A 21122-nucleotide genomic window follows, 5' to 3' on the forward strand; every position below is an offset into this window, starting at 1 on the left:
ATTAGTGTCTATGGATTTGTACTTTACACCTGAATCAGAAGTTCGTTTGTGTTACCCCAAGGTTCAATTGTCGAGCCGTTGCTGTCTTTAATTTGCGTTAAAATATCAAATTTTTGCCGTTACAAAAGAGAAACTGTAATTTGCTGTCTTTCATCTAATCCTAAATCCTTTCAAGCCTATAGTCATTAGCCTTTGTTGGATGGTCTTGCTGCTTTCGCTGATGATAATACCTTTGGAACATATGAAAGAATAGATTCTAAGGTGTGGTCAAGTTAAGATGGCCTGTTTAGATAATTTAATAGAGTTTGGTACCAATTAGTCTGTATTAAATGCTTGTAAATCAAGTCTTTTCAGTTTCATAGGCTTGCCCTTAGTTATGTGAAATCACTATATCGAAAGGTACAATCAGTAGTCATGAAGATCACCCTGTCTGACTTTAAGGCATTTTTTTTTTGCAGAGATTTATATTTTTCAGTACTTTAATGATTTAATTTCAAATATTTTATTTCTTGATTGATTCTTAGAACGCTATATCATTAATTAATTCAGTCTCATGTCTGTTATTTCCTAATCATATGGATGTTCACCTTTTTTCCTTTTCTTAAACTGTTTTCCAAGATCTACGACTGGGGCCAGTGTTGTTATTTTGAAGTTGAAGGGAGCCAAAACTAGGATGAAGCAAGTGGTAGGATATACCACCAGCAGCCACTTCGTCATCCATCAATATTGTATTTCGACTAGAAGGATGTCGCATGATTCAAAAGTCATATTGGATGGTACCATGGAGCTGATTATCAATTATCTTAAAGGCTCGTCGCTTCAATCATGCCTGTTAGAACTAAAATTCCACAAAACACACACTAAAAAAATGAAACGAACAAGTGAATATGATGATTACAAAACTGAGGCGGCCATGAGAAGAGATATTTGTTGCTTTCTCTTGATAAGAGAAAGCAACAAATAGATGGAGGTAATTTCCTCTCTCGGTCTGTTCCTCAGTCTTTCCTAGGTCCTCTGCTTTTTCTAAGTTAGATAAATGATCTTCACCGCGCTTCGGCAATGCCGTGTCTCAAAACACATCTTGCTGATGATACGGCAGTTTCACTTCCTGAGAGGAATGACGAAATGTCGGAGGCTAAACTGGATACTGCATTTTCTAATGTTCTTGATTGGTCTTCTTCAAATTTTATTGCTTTGAATTCATCAGAAAATAATTTTATAATTTACGACAGGAAGTCAAATATCTGCCCTCATATTACCCGAGTTACTTCTTCAAAGTATCGATTATCAATGTATCGGGTGGAATTGATAAAGTACCTTGGACTTGTGATTGACGAAAGCTTATCTTTTAAAACACACATTCAAAATCTACGCTTAAAAATTTCAAGCTATGCTGGTTTAATGCAAAGGTTGAAGCATTATTTGCCCTTCTCTGCTTTGCGAAGCATTTGTTTTGCTCTGATTCAGTTTAATATTAATTATTGTTTCTAGCATACTTATCTACATTTAAAATCCATATTAAACCAATATAGATTTTACAAAATAAAGCCCTAAAAATCCTAAAACTTTTTGTTCCGTAACCTATTACACTTTCAAATTAAGTATTCTACAACATCTTTATATACTTATCTAGATATACTTCCAGTTTCTCAACAATTTACTTTTGGAGCAGTCCTTTTCAAAGTCAATTACGACATTAAGAAATTACCGCCATACTACCTCAATCAAAGTTTGTTCTCCCAATCACAAGATTTACATAATTATAACACTCGAAAAAAAAAAAGAGTATCTACGTTGACAAGTATAGTACTGAGAGATCTAAATGTGCTCCGTTTGTGTCAATAGCCCGGTGCTGGGATGCTCTCAAGGATCTTAGTGATAAATTTTCTACTATCCATTTAATAAAAATAAATCTTAAATTTCATTTAGTTCAAGATTATCTTTAATTTAGCGTTTATTTAATAAGATAAATTTATTTGTATGGTTTATTGCTCTGGGTGAATTTGTGCCTCTCGGCTATCTTCTAGCATTAATTTATATTTAATAATATTGAATATCTTTTATATATTTATTTATGGATCCTGGGCTAGCTGCTACTTTTATATTATTGTTGTTTTATTGTATCTTTGCCCTCGTGTTTATTTTTGTATTGTAGTGTTGTTTTATCTTTGTTTAAGCCTAGTTTTTTTAGCTTGTCCGTCCATGGGTTATTGTCTATGAACTTGAACCAGTCTGTTAAAACTAGAGGCTACCACACTATTTGAAAAAACGAACCAATGGATTCATATTGAAAGTTCGTAAAGTCATTTGGTAATTAAACCGTTATTTGATCTTGAATCACTTTGTTTTTTTTTTCGTTTGCTTCTTTCACTTTCCTGCACTTCCTCGGCTTTTTTCCCAAGGCCCTTAGATGTCCTCCATTTTTCATCTCTGACCAGTATTGTCATTATATCCGTATTTCTAAAAAAATCTACTATATCTCGCTTCGTTTGAAAGGTCAGATTTAATCATTTATTTTTTTTTTTTTTTGTTATTTTCTTTGCTTCGCTTTATCGTTCTCAATTTTGTTCTCTCTTTTGAAGTCTTATTTTAGTGTGAATAACAAATTTTTCTTTATTTTTCTTGTCTCCTCGAGTGTTTCTTGGAAATGGAGCCTGGAGAGAGCCATGCTGTATTGTTTTTAATATACCGTTGGCTTAATAATAAATTAATATAAATTTGAAATCTTCGAACTTTAAAGATGGTATAAAAATATATATTTTTGGTGAAATAACAGCTATAAAAATATCGTCTTTGTAGATGTCACCTATAAAATATCCTTGCGGGTCTTTTTGGAGATAATATGATAGTAATATTTACCGACCTTTTGTCCAGAGGACATTTCCAGAGAAAAAGGACAACTTTGTTGTCTCGTGAGTGAAAACTAACGTCACCGTCACCTCTAAAGTTCATATCTGACATTTTCACAATGCTAAGATGTTTGCCAAAAACTAATTACTAAGCTATTCTGGAGGGCAGGATGAGAAAGGGGATGTAGATCAGGGGCATCAAAGTGTGGTTGAACATACGTAACTTTGCTCAGGCATGACAGTGAGAATAAACTATAATTATTATAGTTATTATAAATGTAGCTATGATAAAGTTACAACAGTTGCATTAAATTTAGTGTTTTATTTTAATTGAGGTATGTTAAGAAAGGAATTGAGCGTTGAGTGTTAAGTGAGTGGTAGCAGGGCATATGATGTTGTAGTTGTGTTTTGTTTTTAATCCTTTCTGAGGTTAATGTTAAGTATTTTTTAATTTTTTTTTATTTGTTTGGTTATCCCTCCTTCATATCATGCTGTGGCATTTGGAGGGGATATGTTTATGCTAAGTTTTTTGTTAATAGTTGATACTAAACAAATAAAATGTAGTTATTAAAAAGTAGCATATAATTATCATAAAGTTATAATAAAAGTAATAGCAGTTGTAGTGACAGTTATAGTTATCATAAATATTCCAGGTCATATTCAAAAAGACAAAAACCCGTTTGTAACTCCAGATAAATACATTGATAGATTACGTTTTGGCAATTTTCAAAGATCACCCTTCATAACCCCTCCAACTGGAAGTCGAAACAACAGCAGTAAAACTGGTTCTTCATCTTCGTTTTCTGGATCTGGTCGCAACCCATTTGAAGTGGATACTCATCATCTAACTATGTCTTCGTTTAGTCCATCGGTTTTTGCTCAAGTTGTCAGTCCGTCAGTGTCTGAGGTACGTTACAAGGTTAACACATTTCAAGGGATTAACACTGATAAGAAAGGAAACTGAGAAGTTTGTTGACAGAAAAAAAAGGGTCATCTAGCTTTACCCGGCGATATAATAATGCTAATTGATAAAACCTATATAGAATATTTATAGTGTTTATTTTAGTTATCCCTTTTTTGACTGAATTAGAAAAAAGTTTCTTTCCAAATGAGATTAAAGGATAACATTAAAACTTAAACAAATGTAAGTTCCTCGCTCTTCACCCTTGAGCTGATTTCTCTTCCAGATACTTCAAGAACGAACTCTCCAATATAAGAGCAATACTAATGAGATCAACAATATTACTCACAATGCCTCCAGAATGGAAAGGCTTATTGATTCCTATTTGCTTGAAATAAAGAAATTTTCAGGCCGTGTTTCTGTTCGTTTTAGGTTTTTGTATTGTTATTTTTTCTCGTTTGAAAAAATATTTTCTTGTTTGTTTTGACATGCTTTTGTCCATCTAACTGGAGCTAAACAAAAAGCATGGTCGTCACTGAAAAGGATGGAAGAAATCACAAGAAAGGATTTAAAGTAAATTTGAACTACATTGAAGGGGTTGGGGGGGGGGGTAAAAAGTGAAACTTTGAATAGATTGGGGGAGGGGACTTAGCATGAACATCTACATTGACCTCAGGCGCAATTTTACTAGGTATGTGAATACAATATTTATTTTGTAATTCAAAGATAAATATGTATTAATTCTATATAGACATTAACATCCAAAAGTAATTTTGATGTAACACTATCATAGGCAGCGCGCTAGCGCTGCCTAAGTAAAGAACGATGTGGGCACAATGTGTTTTTTTTTTTTTGGTTCTCCCTACCCGGGCCCTTCGTTCGTATCGGAGGAGTTGTCGTAGAAACTTCGAAAATGGCTCATTCGATTGGAAATTGGAGTGGCTAGTGCCCTTTATAATAGTCGAATGTGATTAGAGGGCAACTAGCCCCCCCTCCACGCCAATCATTCTCACTAAAATAACAAATCAAAATTTTAAGACAGCCATTTTGTTCAGCGTATTTGATTTTCACTTAAAAAATATGTTTTTGAGGAGGTTATTCCCCCATAGAACTCGGTACAAGGGTTGTAGGTAATACCCTTGAGGCATATAAGGCTTTTAAGGAAGGCGCTGTCGTAAATACTTCAAAAAATGCTCATTCGATTGGAAATTCAACGGGCTCGTGCCCTTTTTAATAGTCGAAAGTGATTGGAGGGCAACTACCCCCCCCTCCCCATACCCATCCTTCCCCCAAACACATCCAATAAAAATTTTGATATAGACATTTTGTTCAGCGTAGTTGATTTCCAGATAGAAAACATATTTTTAATGAGGACACTCCCCGAAAACCCTCAGGGCAAGGATTATAAGTTATGCCCTGGGGGCATATAAGGTTATTATTGAAATCTTTGTCGTAGAAACTTGAAAAAGGGCTCATTCGATTTGAAATTAAAAGGGCTAGTACTATTTTTTCTAATAGTCGAAAGTGATTTGAGGGCAACTAACCCCCTAACCTAACCTAACATAAACCAGACACGACAAACACAAACAGACAACAAACACATAGAAAAGACACACACAGAGCCGACAAACACAAAGTGACGAAACACACACAGACGAAAACACAGAGAGATGACACAGAGACGACACACACACAGAGACTACACACACACAGAGACGACACACACGCAGACACGTCACACACACACAGACGACAAACACACAAAGACGACACACACACAGAGACGACAAACACACGGAGACGACACACAGACAGAGACGACACACACATAGAGATAATACACATAGATACACATAGAGATAAGGTTTTTACTGAAATCTTTGTCGTAGAAACTTGAAAAATAGCTCATTCGGTTTTAACTTCAAAGGGCTAGTACCCTTTTTAATAGTCGAAAGTGATTTGAGGGCAACTAACCCCCCTCTTACGCCCATCCTTTCCCCAGACACTCCCCCACAACCCTCAGTGCAAGGATTATATATAAGGTTTTTATTGAAATATTTGTCGTAGAAACTTGAAAAAGTGCTCATTCAATTAGAAATTCAAAGGGCTAGTACCCTATGTAATAGTTGAAAGTGATTTGAGAGCAACTACCCCCCCCCCCCTCTCACGCCCAACTTCTCCCCAAACATTCCCAATAGAAATTTTTAGACAGCCATTTTATTCAACGCTTTAAAAAGTTTTTGAACTTAGTACTTTCTAGAAGACAGTTTTAGCCTTGACCGCCCTCTTGGCCCGGGTTGCACGTTATACCATGGGGGCATATAATGTTATTATTGAAAACGTTGTCGTATAAACTTCAAAGGGGCTCATTCAATTGGAAATTGAAAGGGCTATTGCCTTTTTAAGTAGTTGAAAGTGATTGGATAGCGACTAACACCCCTCTCACGCCCACCATTTTCCCATACACATCCAATCAAAATTATGATATATTAATTTTGTTCAACGTTGCTGAAAGTTCTGTAAGTTAGGTATTTTAGGATGATAGCCCCCTCAGAGCCGTCTGTGCAAGGGTTGTAAGTTATGCCCTGGGGGCATAAAAGTTTATATCGAAAAAATTTAAGGAAATTTCAAAAAGAGCTCATTTGATTGGAAATTAACATTGCCGTTTTTAATAGTTGAAAGTGAGTGAAGAATAATTGACCCCCCTCTTACGCCCACCATTACCCTAAACACATTCAATCAAAGCCTTGATATATCCATTTTGTTCAACATAGTTGAAAGTTCTGGAAATTATGTATTTAAGGATGACAAACCCCCGGGAGCCCCAAGGGCAAAGGTTGTAGTTTATGCCCTGGGGGCATATAAGATTTTACAGATAGAGTTGTCGTAAAACTTCAATAGGGGCTTATTCAATTTGAAATTGAGAGGGCTAGTGCCCTTTGTAATAGTCGAAAGTGATTGGAGCATAACTAACCTCCCTCTCACGCCCACCATTCCCTCAAACACATCCAATCAAAATTTTCAGATATTCATCTTGTTCAGCGTAGTAGAAAGTTCTGGAAATTAGGTCTTTGAGAATGACCTTAGGGTAAGGGTTGTAACTTATGCCCTTGGGGCATATAAGGTGTTTATAGAAAGCGTTGTCGTTTCCAAAAGTGCTCATTCGATTGGAAATCGAAAGGCCTAGTGCCCTTTTTAATAGTCGAAAGGGATTGGAAGGCCTGACATTTTTATAGTAAAGATCGATGGGGGTGTAATGTATTATTTTTTGTTCTTGTTGTTGTTTAGACCAGGGCACTTCGTATCGAAGGAGTTTTCGTAGGAACTTCGAAAAGGGCTCATTCGATTGAAAATAGAAAGGGCTGATGCCCTTTTTAATAGTCGAAAGTGATTGGAGGGCCACTAGTCCCCCTTCCACTCCAACCCTCCCATTTGCCCATTATGTTTAAAAACTAAATGTTGCCTTAAGATTAAATCAAAATGCACTGTGATAATGCTAATTCCCAATAACGCATCTCAGCAGTATCCCAAGAACGACTGAAGGTATTATGTTCAAACTTTCGGGGCTACTTCTGCTCTTAAAATTTAACCAAATCAAAATATAAGTGTATCCAAGCTGTCAAAGAAAGTAAATAGATTTTTTTGCGAATGGAATCAAATTTTCCATTTCAGGTGAACTAGAGGAGGTTTGACACTAAATTAAACAGTAGTATCTGTGTTCAGATTTTTAAAAGGGTGTATGTTGTTAAAAATTGCTGAAAATTTTTCTCCTGCATACAAATAGCAGGCCAAACTATAAAGTCTTAAAAAACGAAAAGATTTAAAGTATCCTTTTATTTTTCCCTGAAATGACTATGTCAATAGAAAACGAACAGAAATTAATTAAAAAAACTTTTTCCACAAAATAAGTTTTTCAAAGAAAAGTAAAGAACTCAATTAAACAAAAAAAGAGCAAAAATAAAATCAAATAATCTACCAAGCGTGAAACTACCACAAATCAGAATCGATAAATAAATGAAACCCAAAACGAACAGAAATTGCAATAAATAACCGAGTCAAATTCAAAACGAGAATAAACTAACGTAAAGTTGGGCGCAAAACCCCTATACCTTCCCAAGGTCAGAACAAAATTTGTACTTTACTGAAAAAATACAAATGAATGTGCATTGTCAGTTTAATATACATATACTGATATTTAGTAAACAAAATGTTGATATTATTTTATTTATTAAAGTTATAGAAGTAAAAACATTTATATTTTTTCACTAAAGTGCAAATTTTGTTCTGGCCTTGGGAAGGCATGGGGATTTTGAGCCCTACTCATGTTAATTTCTGTTCGTTTTGAGTTTGACTCAGTTATTTATTGTAATTTCTGTTCGTATTGGGTTTCATTTATTTACGATGCTGATTTGTGGTAGTTTCACGCTTGGTAGATTATTTGATTTTATTTTTGCTCTTTTTTTGTTTAATTGAGTTCTTTACTTTTCTTTGAAAAACTTATCTTGTAGAAAAAGTTTTTTAAATTAATAGTGAGAAACAGTTGTTCTAACGCTAAGCCTTTACAAAATTATGCATAGAAGCATGGTAGTAGCAATTTATTAATAGAGTGACATAGTTAAAAATACACTAAATCCAACCACAGAGAAACTGAAGGACAAATTGCCGAAGATCTTGGGACTCAAATATTTTTTTTTCTCTGCGAAAATAAGCTGCAATGGGTTGTGAAGTAAATAAAAACCATTAAGGAGTAATGGCAAGTGATAATACGTCACAGGTGTAAACCAATAAAATTAAAGCACAATCTTATAGTGAAATTATAGGAGAGTAGTCTCTCTGTTTCCTTTTTTTTACTACTAATATTAAACGAATACAGCTACTCCCTTTTCGAAAACAAACATTTATTATGCCAAGTTGTTTGCGGCACATCAGTTGTAACTTCTTGTGGCTTTGCCCTTTCTAGTGGAAATTGATCCATTCGCAATTGAGAGTGGGATTTCAGTTAAAGACTTCAACTCTTCAACGCCCTTCAGTATGAGTTGTATATGTCCAGGGACAAGTTGAAATCTTTCAGGATAAGATATGAATATTCCGAAGGCCTTCTTAATAGTGTCGCTAGGCATTTGGTCCAGAGTTATCTGTCTCATATATATTTCAGCCTCATTGATATTTTCTCTGGTTAGATTCTTAAATGCTGCAAAGTGATTGTACCCTGTAACAGTTAAAAACGCTCGCAAACTCTCAGGATACTTATTGATGATCTCCTCTAGTCTTACAGGATATTCAGTTTCCATTTTCTTTTTCTATGCCTGCAAAAGAAAGTGATATCAGGGCTAAATTCAAAGTACTACTCTTATCCTCTGACAAAAAGGCCTAAGTAAAAAAACAGTCTTGAGAAAATTCAGTTGAAACTTTAGTCTTATATGGAATAAAAAACTTCAGCATATCTTAGGTATACGGAAAAGCTTGTTGCCTAATTTCAGAATGTTTTAGAACTAGGGTTACTTTTCTAAAACTAACTTTAGAAAAAACCGGGAAAATCTCAGTTTGAAATTTTGGAATAGATTCTTAATTACTGGATATTGAAGGAAATCTATTTCAGAGAAACCAGTGTGACTTCTAATTTTTTGAAGTTTAAAATTTGTTTACCCACGCTTGAAAACAAATTCTAGCCTATCTAGAAAAAAGTTATCTCGAGAAAAAGTGCTATCAGGAACTTCTCCCTGGCGGAGGAGGACATCTAAAGTGTCCTAGGGGCCCGTTGACCTCCCCTCTTGTCTGTCCCTGGTAGCATCCAAGACTTCAAGTGTGTGAAACAATAGGATGCCTGATTGCTTTTGTAAAATATTTTCGAAGTTTAAGCTTAATTTTTATATGCAGAACAGCTTACATAGTATTTGCTCCCCAGTCATTTTATTAGGAAAAAAAGAATCACGCCACTGAAAAGTGTCAATTTCAACCATTTTCTGCCACAAAACGGTAATATATACCCCATTCGGGCCAATAAATAAATAAACGAGATATATCTAACCGACGGAAAAAGAAAGTAAAGTTTAGAAACACAAACAGAAAATAAGGTTTAAAACAGGAAATAAGTAAGGGAGATGAACCCTTGCTTATTACCACCAGAACAATCGATGGTGGTTATACCCAAACTTGATGAGAAGTAAAGCTGAAGTCTAACTTATACTTTTCAAGATCCAGGACTAATCCAACTGTTCTGGGAGGAAAGAGGCTTTTAAATCATGATATCCACAAAAAAGAGGCATCTGTCTAACCCAACTTAGTTAGAAGTTAAAACTAATATCGTAGTTATGTATTGCATTAGACTAAGAGCAGTTGACCGATTAGGAGGAGTAAGAAGGGAGAGGGCCTTAACTCCTTGTCATAATTACATATGTACCATAGGGAACATCGGTTCCCAGCTAAACTTGATAGGTAGTAAGAACCAGACTCATAGTTGGGCATTCAAAGATAAGGTGTACAGAATCAAAATATTAGTGTTTAAGTATTAATTTTAAATTATTAATATAAACATTTGGCCTGTTGGTCTTCATTTTGTTTACAATTAATTTTTTTTACCAGGTTTGGTGGTACCATCAACTATCGATATGTCGGAGGTCCTCGAAACTCTCTTTTTCTTTAGATATTTATCGTACCTTTGTCTTAGAGTATCTAAAAGAATGTTCGTTTCTGATAACCTCTGCCGGGAGGTAGAGCCTGATAATTGGCTCGCCATGATAACATGGAAAAAACCCTCCTTTTGGTATTACTGGTAGGAGGTTACTCAATAAGTCGAAGACCTCAAGCCCCTTAATTCCCTCTTGAGCTTTGCATAGACAAAAAAGGACTGTACCATTATACGAAAAAACACATTAGTGTTTAAGTACTGATTTTAAATTATTAATATAAACATTTGGCGTGTTTTTTCTTCATTTTGTTTGCAATTATTTTTTCTTATTAGGTTTGGTGGTGCCATCAGCTGCTGATATGTCGCAGGTCCCCGAAACTATCTTTAGATCTTCATCGTACCTTTGTCTTTAAGTATCTAAGAGAATGTTCGTTTCTGATAACCTTTGCCGCGAGGCAGAGCCTGATAATTGACTCTGCCTGATAACATGGAAAAAACACTCCTTTTGGTATTGCTGGTAGGAGGTTACTCAATAAATCAAAGACCTCAAGTCCCTTAATTGTCTCTGAGCTTTCCATAGACAAAAAAAAAAAAAAAAAAAAAAAAAAAAAAAAAAAAAAACCGGCACGATAAGACGAAAAGGTGATCAAGGCCACATTTAGCAATAGGTGAAAAGGGCAGTGGGCTATCCAATGGGTATCTGGGTGCCCACTGAAGCCAATTTGTTTTGCCTTGTAGTACTGACGTTGAAATTAGTTCTAACAGGGGACATAGAAGAAAGATTATTAATCATTTAAGTTAGTAATATTTTAGGGTCAATGAAGTTAATCTTATGATTGCTAAATATTTATGGCTAAACCCTAGTAGATCCATTGAAGCCAGTCACAATGCCTCAACTTTATTTCTATCTTTATTTAATATAGCAGTTTCAATATTAGAATCTGGAACGATTGATTTGTTGAAAATCCTAGGATAAAACTAGGAAAAATGCTGGAAGCGAATGCGTCTATACATATTTTATTTAGAAAACCTCTTCGGTGCATTTTTGTATGGCCCGGCTTCAAATTACAACCACAGTCAAAACATTAACCTCATATGCTTCATACATCTGAAGTTATATGAATGTGTTGAATTTTTGCAAGCAGCTCTATTAAGTTTCTCCGCTCTCCTGAACGAACTAAAAAAATGCGGCTCGATGATTTTTGCTCTACCGTCAAAATGTACCCTCAAAGGTGTATCCAGTATTTTTTCGGGAGGGGGTATTTTTTTTTTGGGGGGGGGGGGAATAAAAAACTTAAAAACGCACCCAAAATCTATAATGCATTTTTGATGCGTTTTTACGAGTCTGAAAAAAAATTCGGGGGTGGGGGTCAAACCCTGACCCCCTTGTGTACCCTAATTAGACAGTTCAGTAAAAATTCAAATAAAGGTAAAGAAGAATGATAAAAGTAAAACAAATAATTGTGTCAATTTCTGAGAATTGAGCTCCTCTACTAGTATTGACGGCTCTTCTGCCTATATGCAGGGAGGTACAATCATGTCGTCTATTTTATTTGTTGGTTTTCATAGAGTGCCTGAATGAGCAAGCAACTTCCTCGGCTTTGAATGCCTTTGGGTCCCAAAATTAGCAAGCTGCTACCCCAAGGTTAGATCTGAAGAAGCACCGGGTTGTAAAGCCCCAGTTTTAATGACAACTCCGTATTTATACGGCCTTTTTCTTTTCCTAATGGCCGTCCTTCTTAAACTTCAACTCAATTAGCTACAAGCATTTGTTGCTTAAATGAATTTGTTTTTTTTCATATTTTGAAAGTTTGACAAACCCTATGTGTTGCCTAGAGAATCAGTAGAACATATATTGTTTGGATTTTTGTTACACTTAGGTACTAGAACAGAATTAATTTAAAATTTGAGTTTCTATATTTATCATGTTCCTTTTGATTTCATTATTGCGTATCATGGCAGAAAATGCTATAAAAATTTTTCATAATTAAGCATTTTAATATTGATAGTTTTGCTCATTCCTTCATTAATCGAATCATTCAACTAAATTCATTCATTCAGCTTAATAAATTAATTCAAAGGTGGTCAAGGATGTATGTTTAGTTGCTTAGTTTTTTCGTCTTCTTTTTACCCGAGCTAATTGTATCGAACAAATGTTTGTACAATATCGGGAAAGGGCTCGCCTCAAGATAAATTTGAAATTCTTGTACATGCCTTGCCATTTTGTGCCACAAAACAATACATTTGGCTTAACAAGGGTGAAAATGATGTCGATTAAAAGTTGTATGATGGTCAATCAATTTAGGACAACTGAAAAGCTAGTTAAACACCCTTCCAGTTCCAGAGACGATGCTCTGCGTGAACGTGATATTCGTCCCTAAGAGTATATATTGTCCTCCACGTAAGACGAAGGGTTCTTATTAATAATTTTTGTAAAGATTTTGCAATATGATGGGGTGAGCAACTTTCTCATTCTTAATGTGATTAAAAATGGGCTGAAATATAATATTAAAAAGGGAAGTTTTTCTGATAGAAATAAAAGGTGATATTAAAATTTAAAACGAACAGAAATGGTCCTAAATAGGATAAATAAAGTTTTTCTTTATTGTGAGCATGATTAAGGTCTATATTGTCAAGCTATAGCGTAAAGGAGGTAGTGCTCTTACATATAGGTTAGTTTCTATTCTTTGCATCATTTTACTTATATCTGGAAAATCTTAATTTTTTTTATTTAACAAAGACTAAAGACAAAAAGATTCTCACCTTAATATCTTAATGGATAGGCTATTAAAGATAATTAACTCTCGGGTTTAATTATGTTCCCTATGTGAATTCAACTGCATAGATATATATACTGAATTCTAGATTCCAGTGCTGTTTATTAACCCTCAAATAAACTATCGTTATGCAGGTTTGCTCCTTTGCGTGCTCATTCATATATCTGACCGCATCCCTCTCAGAGGGCTAGTAACCCTGTTCCATTTTTGAATCAAGCCCGCAGAAGTAATCATGCGGGCTATTTGGAACTTGGTTAAATAAAGATGTGCAATACTGGAAGATATTATTATTGATAAATAACAGAATAATTATCATAGATGTTTTGCGTGAGATTGAGAATCCTTGTATGATTCTCCTTCAAACTATGTACAATATGCCTTCCTTTCCGTAAAGAAAAGAAATGGTTGGTAGAAAACAGGGGAAGGAACATTGGAGGGACCATCGGCCCACTTTGTGCTTCCCAATAATATTAACTAGAAATCCTTACACGGTATCAGTTGAAAAAAGGAAGCATTCCCAACTTTTCAATAAAAGATTGTCCGTGATGTGTGTATGGGGGGGGGGTAGAGATATCAGTAACAGGCTTTGGTCTTCCTTTCAAACAGATTAAAAATCTTTGGAAGATTCCGGTTCAGACAAGGTTCAGTGTATGGCTGCCGTTCTACAAGAAAGTTAGCAGTAGGACTGGAATGAGGGAGGTGCCCCCCCACTTGCTTAATCTCTTCCCTCATACAAATTTAATATCCCTACGTGATTGTGATTCAAAAAGGTGTACCGTGCTTATCTTTTTGCAATAGAGCTAAAACTTAACGGGCCCGAGGGGGGAGGGATAAAAGGGCCATGGGCTCAGTTTTGCTCCCAGCTTATTTTTTGCAACGCATCAAATGTTAGCTTGTTTGTGAGCTCGGATACCCAATTTTTATTAGTGGGGAACACAGCAAATAACGTATCAGCCCCTCAAAATTTTTAGATGATTTATTTCATGAACGATTTAATATTACAAAAAAAACTTATGAAACATATATGTATCAAGTCGTCAAGGATTATCGATCAGTGTTAAAAATCAAAATTGTATTTCTTTCAGTTCAAAACTTGATTTTTTTTTTTTTTTTTTTTTTTTTTTTTTTTTTTTTTTTTTGTCGTGGACTACTTTCTAATATCAATATTAAGAATGGACCGAAGGAGAATTCCTGATGAAAAAAGGAAACTAAAAAAAAAATCCAGCCAAACTTAAAATGAACAGAAATTGTCACAGCCAGAAGCAGGGCTACCACCCCCAACCAGCATTAAGACCCGAGCGTTATTTTCGCTATACTGAAAACGACCTATATTTTGATTAACGTGGATTTCGTTTTTGTAATATCAACAACAACTACTACTACTAAACAATCACAACAGCACCAAGCCGCCTGAGGCCAACACAGCTACGCACGCTCCTCCTCCATCTCAATCTATTTAAAGTCTCCCTTTTTACAGTCTCCCAAGAAGGTCCTTTTTTTTAATGTTTCCCTACAATATCCTCCCACCCCATCCCGGGACGACCTGCTTTTTATTTGGCTCTAGACGGTTGGCCGACAAGGACTATCTTTGTTAATCTGTCATCCTTCATCTGCAGAACGTGGCCTAGCCATCTCAACCTTTCTCTCATTATAGCCCTAGAAAGTGGGACTGGCGCACTTTTTTCATCAACTTACTATTTGAGATACGGTCAGTCAGTCAGGTACCCAAAACAATCCGTAGGTAATTTATCTGGAAAACATCTAGCAAATCTTCCTCGTCTTTCGGAGCGCCCGCGCTTCAAAATCATACTAGATCACTGTCATCATTGCAGCTTCCAATATTCTAATCTTGGTTCGCAGGCTTATCTTCCTATCCTTCCAAACTTTTTCAACTGCGGGAAAACACCCTGGGCCTGGCTATTCTAATTTTTTTTTTTTTTCGCCGCCCCCACCGTCTTTACTAATTAATAAACAAAAAAAAACAAGCTTTTTGAAATGAAAGTAAGGAGCAAGATAAAAACTTGACACAAACAGGAATTATTACGTATATAAAGGGGGTTACCCCCTCCTCAACACCTTGCTCTTTACGCCAAAGTTTTTAGTACTTTTAAAAAAAGCGTCTTATTGTTCTATGTAAACCATCCTTGTGTTTCAGGAGCCATTCTTAATGAACTAGGCCACAAATTAAATTCTGGCACAAAGATCGAGGTGCTGGTAAAGCCGCTACCCTGTTCATATACGTAAAAATTTCTCTTCCTTTTAAGTTTAGTAGTCGCTCCATGCTTTCCGTTGGAAAAATTGTTTTTTTTATTTAATTTCTGATCGTGTTAAAAAACAAATTAAGACTAATGGCTTTAAATCACGTAATTTCTAAGCAAAAGCAAAGACGTTTTAAATTGTCCAAGGACTTAAATTTTGTTGAATACCTTTTAAGGAATAACTTTCTGACATTTTTTGGCGAATTAAGGAAATGACCATTATATCTTTTGGCCATGATTTTAATTTGTCAAAGGTTCCGATCAAATGAGCCTTCTCCCGATCTTCTAGGATCACCACTGTTTCGATACGATCGCCCCTGGGGCAAAAAAAGGAGCAAAATTCCACATTTTTATATATATATATAGGAGCTTGAAACTTCTACAGTAGGGTTGTCTGATATGCTGAATCTAATGGCGCGATTTTCATTAAGATCACTTGATGGTTTTGGGGTTTGTTTCGACCCTTTTTCAAGAATGTCATGGGTAACATTAAACTTGATGGATTTTATATATTTGAAGAAGCAGCAAAATTTGATGTTTTTTTATGTGTCTATTGTTACCAAGACTCTATTTTTTAGAGTTTCGTTATTATTGATCCACATCTCTTCTTGCTTACAGTTCGTTACCAAGAACTCTTTGATTTCATAGCTATAGTTTTTTTAGTTTTTTTTTAATGAAACAAATTTTGTAGTACTTTTCGACACTAGGGTTTTTGGCTCAGAGATTAATACGCCAAATTGTCGAGTAATATTTTCTTTTGGGACTCAGTTTAGGCCCATGTGTGACCAAATAAACACGTCATTCCAAAAAAGCAACTATCTAGTTCTCTATTTAGCCAAAAAATAAGGCTACCTTCCCAAAGTATTAATTAGGTTCTTTTGTTGTTAAAAAAAGTTTTCTGTTTTTTTTTTCTTTCTTAAATAGACTTGAAGATTTATCGGTGCGAAGTGTGCACACCGATTCAATCAGGGTTTGTCCCAAAATGTTCTTAAAACTTAATGAATTAGAAAGTAGGAAAAAACATGGGTATGTTGGTGCAATATCAGGTTCTTTTTACGTTTTTAGTGTAAATACGAACAGGGTATTCTTTAAAATCTAGGGGTGGGTGCTCCCTTTCCCTATTGGTGCTTCTGATCCCTTTGAAATTAAGAAAAACTTAAGGAACAAAAAAGATACACTGATGGAATTGGGGGGGGGATTCAAAATTATCGTATACGAAGGAAAACAATTAGCTACCTTCCCAAAGTATTAATTAGGTTCTTTTGTTGTTAAAAAAAGTTTTCTGTTTTTTTTTTCTTTCTTAAATAGACTTGAAGATTTATCGGTGCGAAGTGTGCACACCGATACAAGCATATATACATCGATACAATTAAAACCGATACAGAACATAGCTTAGTATTGGTATTACGTCAACTTTCTTTCTATGATTATTTAGCAAATTCGATTTTGTTATTTTGTTTTTCTTGTATTTTGTTTTGCAACAGCTTTTTTTTTTCAAATAATAATTCCAGTTTAGCCGACAGCCCAAAGAGTTAATTGCATTTTTTTTCCTCGTTGAAACAAGACGTTTACTTCTTTTTTTTATTCATAGATTCGATGAATTTTAATTTTCGAACTGGAAACATTTATAGAAGCAAAACCGTTATGAATGAAGAAATATAGTTTAGTATATACATTGCGTCTGCTTTTAATATTTTGTGGTTTTTTTTTTTTGCGATAAGTCCTGGGTTTGTTGCAGCTTTATTTAAGTAATAATAATAGTTAAATCTTCTACCCAAAGAAAAATGTGTGTTTATTCTCGTTAAAAAATGTTATTTGTTGTTTTTCTCTCGGATACATTTGTAGAACTCTAAATTTGTTAAAGATGAAAAATTAATAGAAACACACATATGTCTATACAGACAAAATGATCATGAATGTAGGAATATAGTTGAGCTGCCATCTGCTCTGAAAATTGTTAAAATTTTGTCCCCTCTTGAAAAATGCTGTTTTTTCCTTGCATAAATTCCAAGAATTTTTAGATTTTCAAAGTGAAACCATTGATACAATCATAACTTACTTGCCAAAACTCGTTAAACTGTGGCAAATTTTTGCCTAAGTTGACTCTATTTTTGTTTCGAAAGTTCAAAATCCGCAATCCCTGGCCCCAATTACGAACCAAAGGTACGTAATTGTACGTGATAAACTTTTGTACGTAAGAATAGTCGGAATTAGAAAGATACTTTTTGTATTTAATGATTTTTATTTCAATTCGTTTGGTAAAACAATCTTATTTTTGTTCTTTTCTAGAAAGAATTTCGGTGGTCAATTGATCATGTGGCAATAATGAAACCTGTAAATATCACACATTCACCACTGGCTCGACAATATCGCCAACGCGTCGATCCACTTTATGAATCAAGGGTTCAGGATGCAATAGATACGTTTTTTAGTCAGGCAGAAATTGTACCATCTCCAGCGAGAGATATTATACCCAAGCCAGCTTTAAGACCGTCTCGAAGCTCAAGCTTCAGTGATTCTACGAGGTACAATGTTGCCACGCAAACAATGTTGAGCTTGCCTTCAGTTCTGCCCAAACATGTTGAAGATGTTTTTAAGGAGTATATGAATGAGTGCAGTGTTGAACGAGACGCCTTTGTCTGTGAAGATTTAGAAACTTCTTCGTTTCGTAGAAGGAAATTATTTGGAGATAGTGATTGTGACCTAGATAGTGAGAGTAGTTACAGAGGAACGCCAGAGTTTCAAGGACGTGTTGACTTGAATGAAAGTACTTGCCCGGATGCCCCTAATAGAGGGTCTCTTCTTGGAACACCTGGAAGCATCGGTATATCATCTAGTCCCATCACACCACCTGACGAACGTATGGCTAGTTTAATGGACGGTGATAGTAGTTCACCACCAATTTCACCAATCGCTCATTTAAAATCACGTATTTTATGTGAAAATTCGAAAACGGCTCGTCGAATTGACCTTGATCAAGAAGACATTAGTGTGATAAGCTTTACCGATGGTTTTTCGCGACGAAATGATTTAATGTCGAGTACAGCGTTTCCAGTTACTAGAGATTTTGAATTTACAAAGATTCAGCCAATAACTGAGCAAGATGAATCAGTAGAATCTGAAAAAGAAGATATTAAACCTAAGATCCTAACTAACCATGTTGTATTGGACACAGGCTACTCTACATTCTTCCATGAGGATATGAGCTCAACAAACACAGACGTATCTCATATGTGCTCAACCTTAGCAACTGGTGTGAAACGGCCTTTACCTGTTAGTCCTGCTATTAATAGGGAATCTGAAGCTCAGGTTGGTACACCTATTGGATGTTCAACACCAACTAAGTGATAATTAACAATGAATAACGAACAATTATTTAGTGATACGCTTGCCAGTATAGTTTGTAGTGTCTTGATCCTTTTTTAATTTCCGTTTTCACTTTCCTCTATTTTTAGTTTAAGACCATGCCCAATTCATGTTGACCATTAAGTAAAAATTCTTGTTGAGAAAGATCTTCTTGATCTCTGTTCATTGGAAATTTTCATTGACAATCAGAAGATGGAACTTGAAAATTAAACCACAAAATCTACTCTATTTATTTTTTCCAAGGTTTTCTCAAATTCCTTCCCTTGTGGTTTAATAAGGGAATTTTTTTTACACTAATTCACTCCTGAGTTAAGCAGTGGTGTGAATTGGGGGGGGGGGGCAAGGTTTTGAAAAATACGTTTTTTCGGTATTTTCAATGAAAAATGGCTTTTATGGGTACTTTCATCGGGAAATTGAAAAAAAAACAATTCCCCCCCCGTCCCCCAGTTCTAGATTTTGAAAAATACATCCTTGCTCCTCTCTCCCTAATTACCACGAATTGACGCCACTGGAGATAAGCCTTGATCTTAGCAACGACCAAAAGAGAAGTTGACCTATCTTATAACTTTATCTTATCTTGCTTAATTTGTTTATTGTCCTTTGAAAAATTTTTTCACCTGTATGTTCCTTTTTTATGTTGTTTAGAACCTGCCAACAGATTCGTGACCAAATTTACTTGTTATAAATGCAAAAAAATAAAATTTTAAATTTCATTTGATGACTATGATTAATACTGATGAGATAAAAGGGAGAGGTTTGTGTCGTAAGAAGCGTTTAAGGTAGAGAAAAATAGAGGGCATCTAAGGTTATCTAGTGTAAGCCTGTCTCTGCTTGATAATTCAATTGTTAAGTCTATTTGCTTGAGAATCTGATTTGATACGTGCCGTTGAAAATCGTGAAAACGTAAACAGTATTTACAATTTCCCAGTGTAATACCCTCGTCCATAAAATCAAAATTAAATACGAATTCAATGCCAATACAATATATACCGTTCAAATTTCTCAAGTCACATGGCATTCGTGTATCTTGGCTTTTTTTGTCAGCAGACGTGACAAAGGCGTGACTCGGTCATAAATTGACAATCATGATTTCTTTTAGAGTTTGGAATAATGTTGGGTGATATTTGATATAGATATTGATATATCGATATATCGGACCAAATATCGATATCGAAACGCATTCTCAAAACCGATATTTTCTGGGGTACCTAACCGCCTATATTCCCCGCAGAAAATCCACCACATGAAAATTCTAAATATTTTCAGCATACATCTTCGAGATTCTTTGCAGGTTTGAATTCTTTCATCTATAATTGATTTGATTTATCTTTATCTTACATCTTACCCTGGCATCTTTTTCGCAAGAATTCACTTTCGGCTTTCGAGTCAGATACGTGTGAATTATTACCAACTGAGAATGAAAAGTTCACAGCAAATGATGTTATAATGAAAAGTTCGGATTTTGAATGTTATCAAAGCCAAACTAGCCGATCAGACATGGTGAATTTTCTCAGTCTGAAAAAAATACATATACTGCTGATGCTATTAAGGCTCACCAATTTAAATTTGTCATTGAGTGGGGGATCAAGAAAAAGGTTGTCACTGTAGTAACTGATATTAGAATAAATGTAGTTTAGAACATAAAGGATGCTGCATCCCAAGTAGGTACAGGATGGACACATGTTTCGTGCTTCGTATATACTCTAAATTTGATGTGGGGATGCTATTAATGATACTGCTGAATTGTTGCCTATCGTCCAAAAGGCTAGAAACACTGTCAGATTTTTCAGACGTAGTGTTTTAGCTACCGACAGGTTGTGCCAGTTTCAAATCTCTATTGACAATGTTTGCACCAAAAAACTAAAACCTCATGTGACCACTAGATGGAATTCCCTTCTCACTATGTTGCGTAGTCTACAAGATTTGAAAGAGTCTGTAATAAGTTCGTTGGTACTTCTCGGTAAAGGGGACCTCATACTCGCTGATAGTTAGTGGAGTGTGATTTCAAATGTGACTGTGGTGCTCTTGTTCAATGAAGAGGCGACTATTGAGCTCTCATCTAAAAGCTATCACCTATCTCGAAAGTCCTGCCTTCGTTTAAGATTTTGAGAACCCAACTTTGCTCAGGTAGATTTTGGTTGATTCTTAGCTGTGGATGATGAGCTTCTAAAGGCGTTGCTGAATAAAATGAATTGTAGGTTTATAAGCCTTGGTCAAGTCACACCCGTCGCAATTGCCACATATCTTGACCCACGTTTCAAGAAAATTTATACTTCACCTGGCGATCTTCTACAAGTTGAGAGCAAAATTGCAAATCAAATAGATTTTAGCTTGCTCGCTGCT

At 35.3% G+C, this 21122-nt stretch overlaps 1 protein-coding gene across 1 annotated transcript in view; it reads left to right on the plus strand.

Annotated features, from left to right (window-relative positions):
• Positions 1 to 19465, plus strand: part of bora (aurora kinase A activator-like protein bora) — a 34707-nt gene extending 15242 nt beyond the window's left edge. Inside the window, exons 3-4 of the mRNA XM_089097011.1 lie at positions 3503 to 3756; positions 17703 to 19465. Coding sequence (XP_088953137.1) covers positions 3503 to 3756; positions 17703 to 18761 — 1313 coding nt within the window. The 3' untranslated portion in view covers positions 18762 to 19465. The remainder of the gene's footprint in view (positions 1 to 3502; positions 3757 to 17702) is intronic.
• The last annotated feature ends 1657 nt before the right edge of the window (positions 19466 to 21122 follow it).

This window comes from Artemia sp. Qi Xiang Cuo, chromosome 11 (genome assembly GCF_049724085.1).
Source record: "Artemia sp. Qi Xiang Cuo chromosome 11, ASM4972408v1, whole genome shotgun sequence".
Taxonomy (NCBI): Eukaryota; Metazoa; Arthropoda; class Branchiopoda; order Anostraca; family Artemiidae; genus Artemia; species Artemia sp. Qi Xiang Cuo.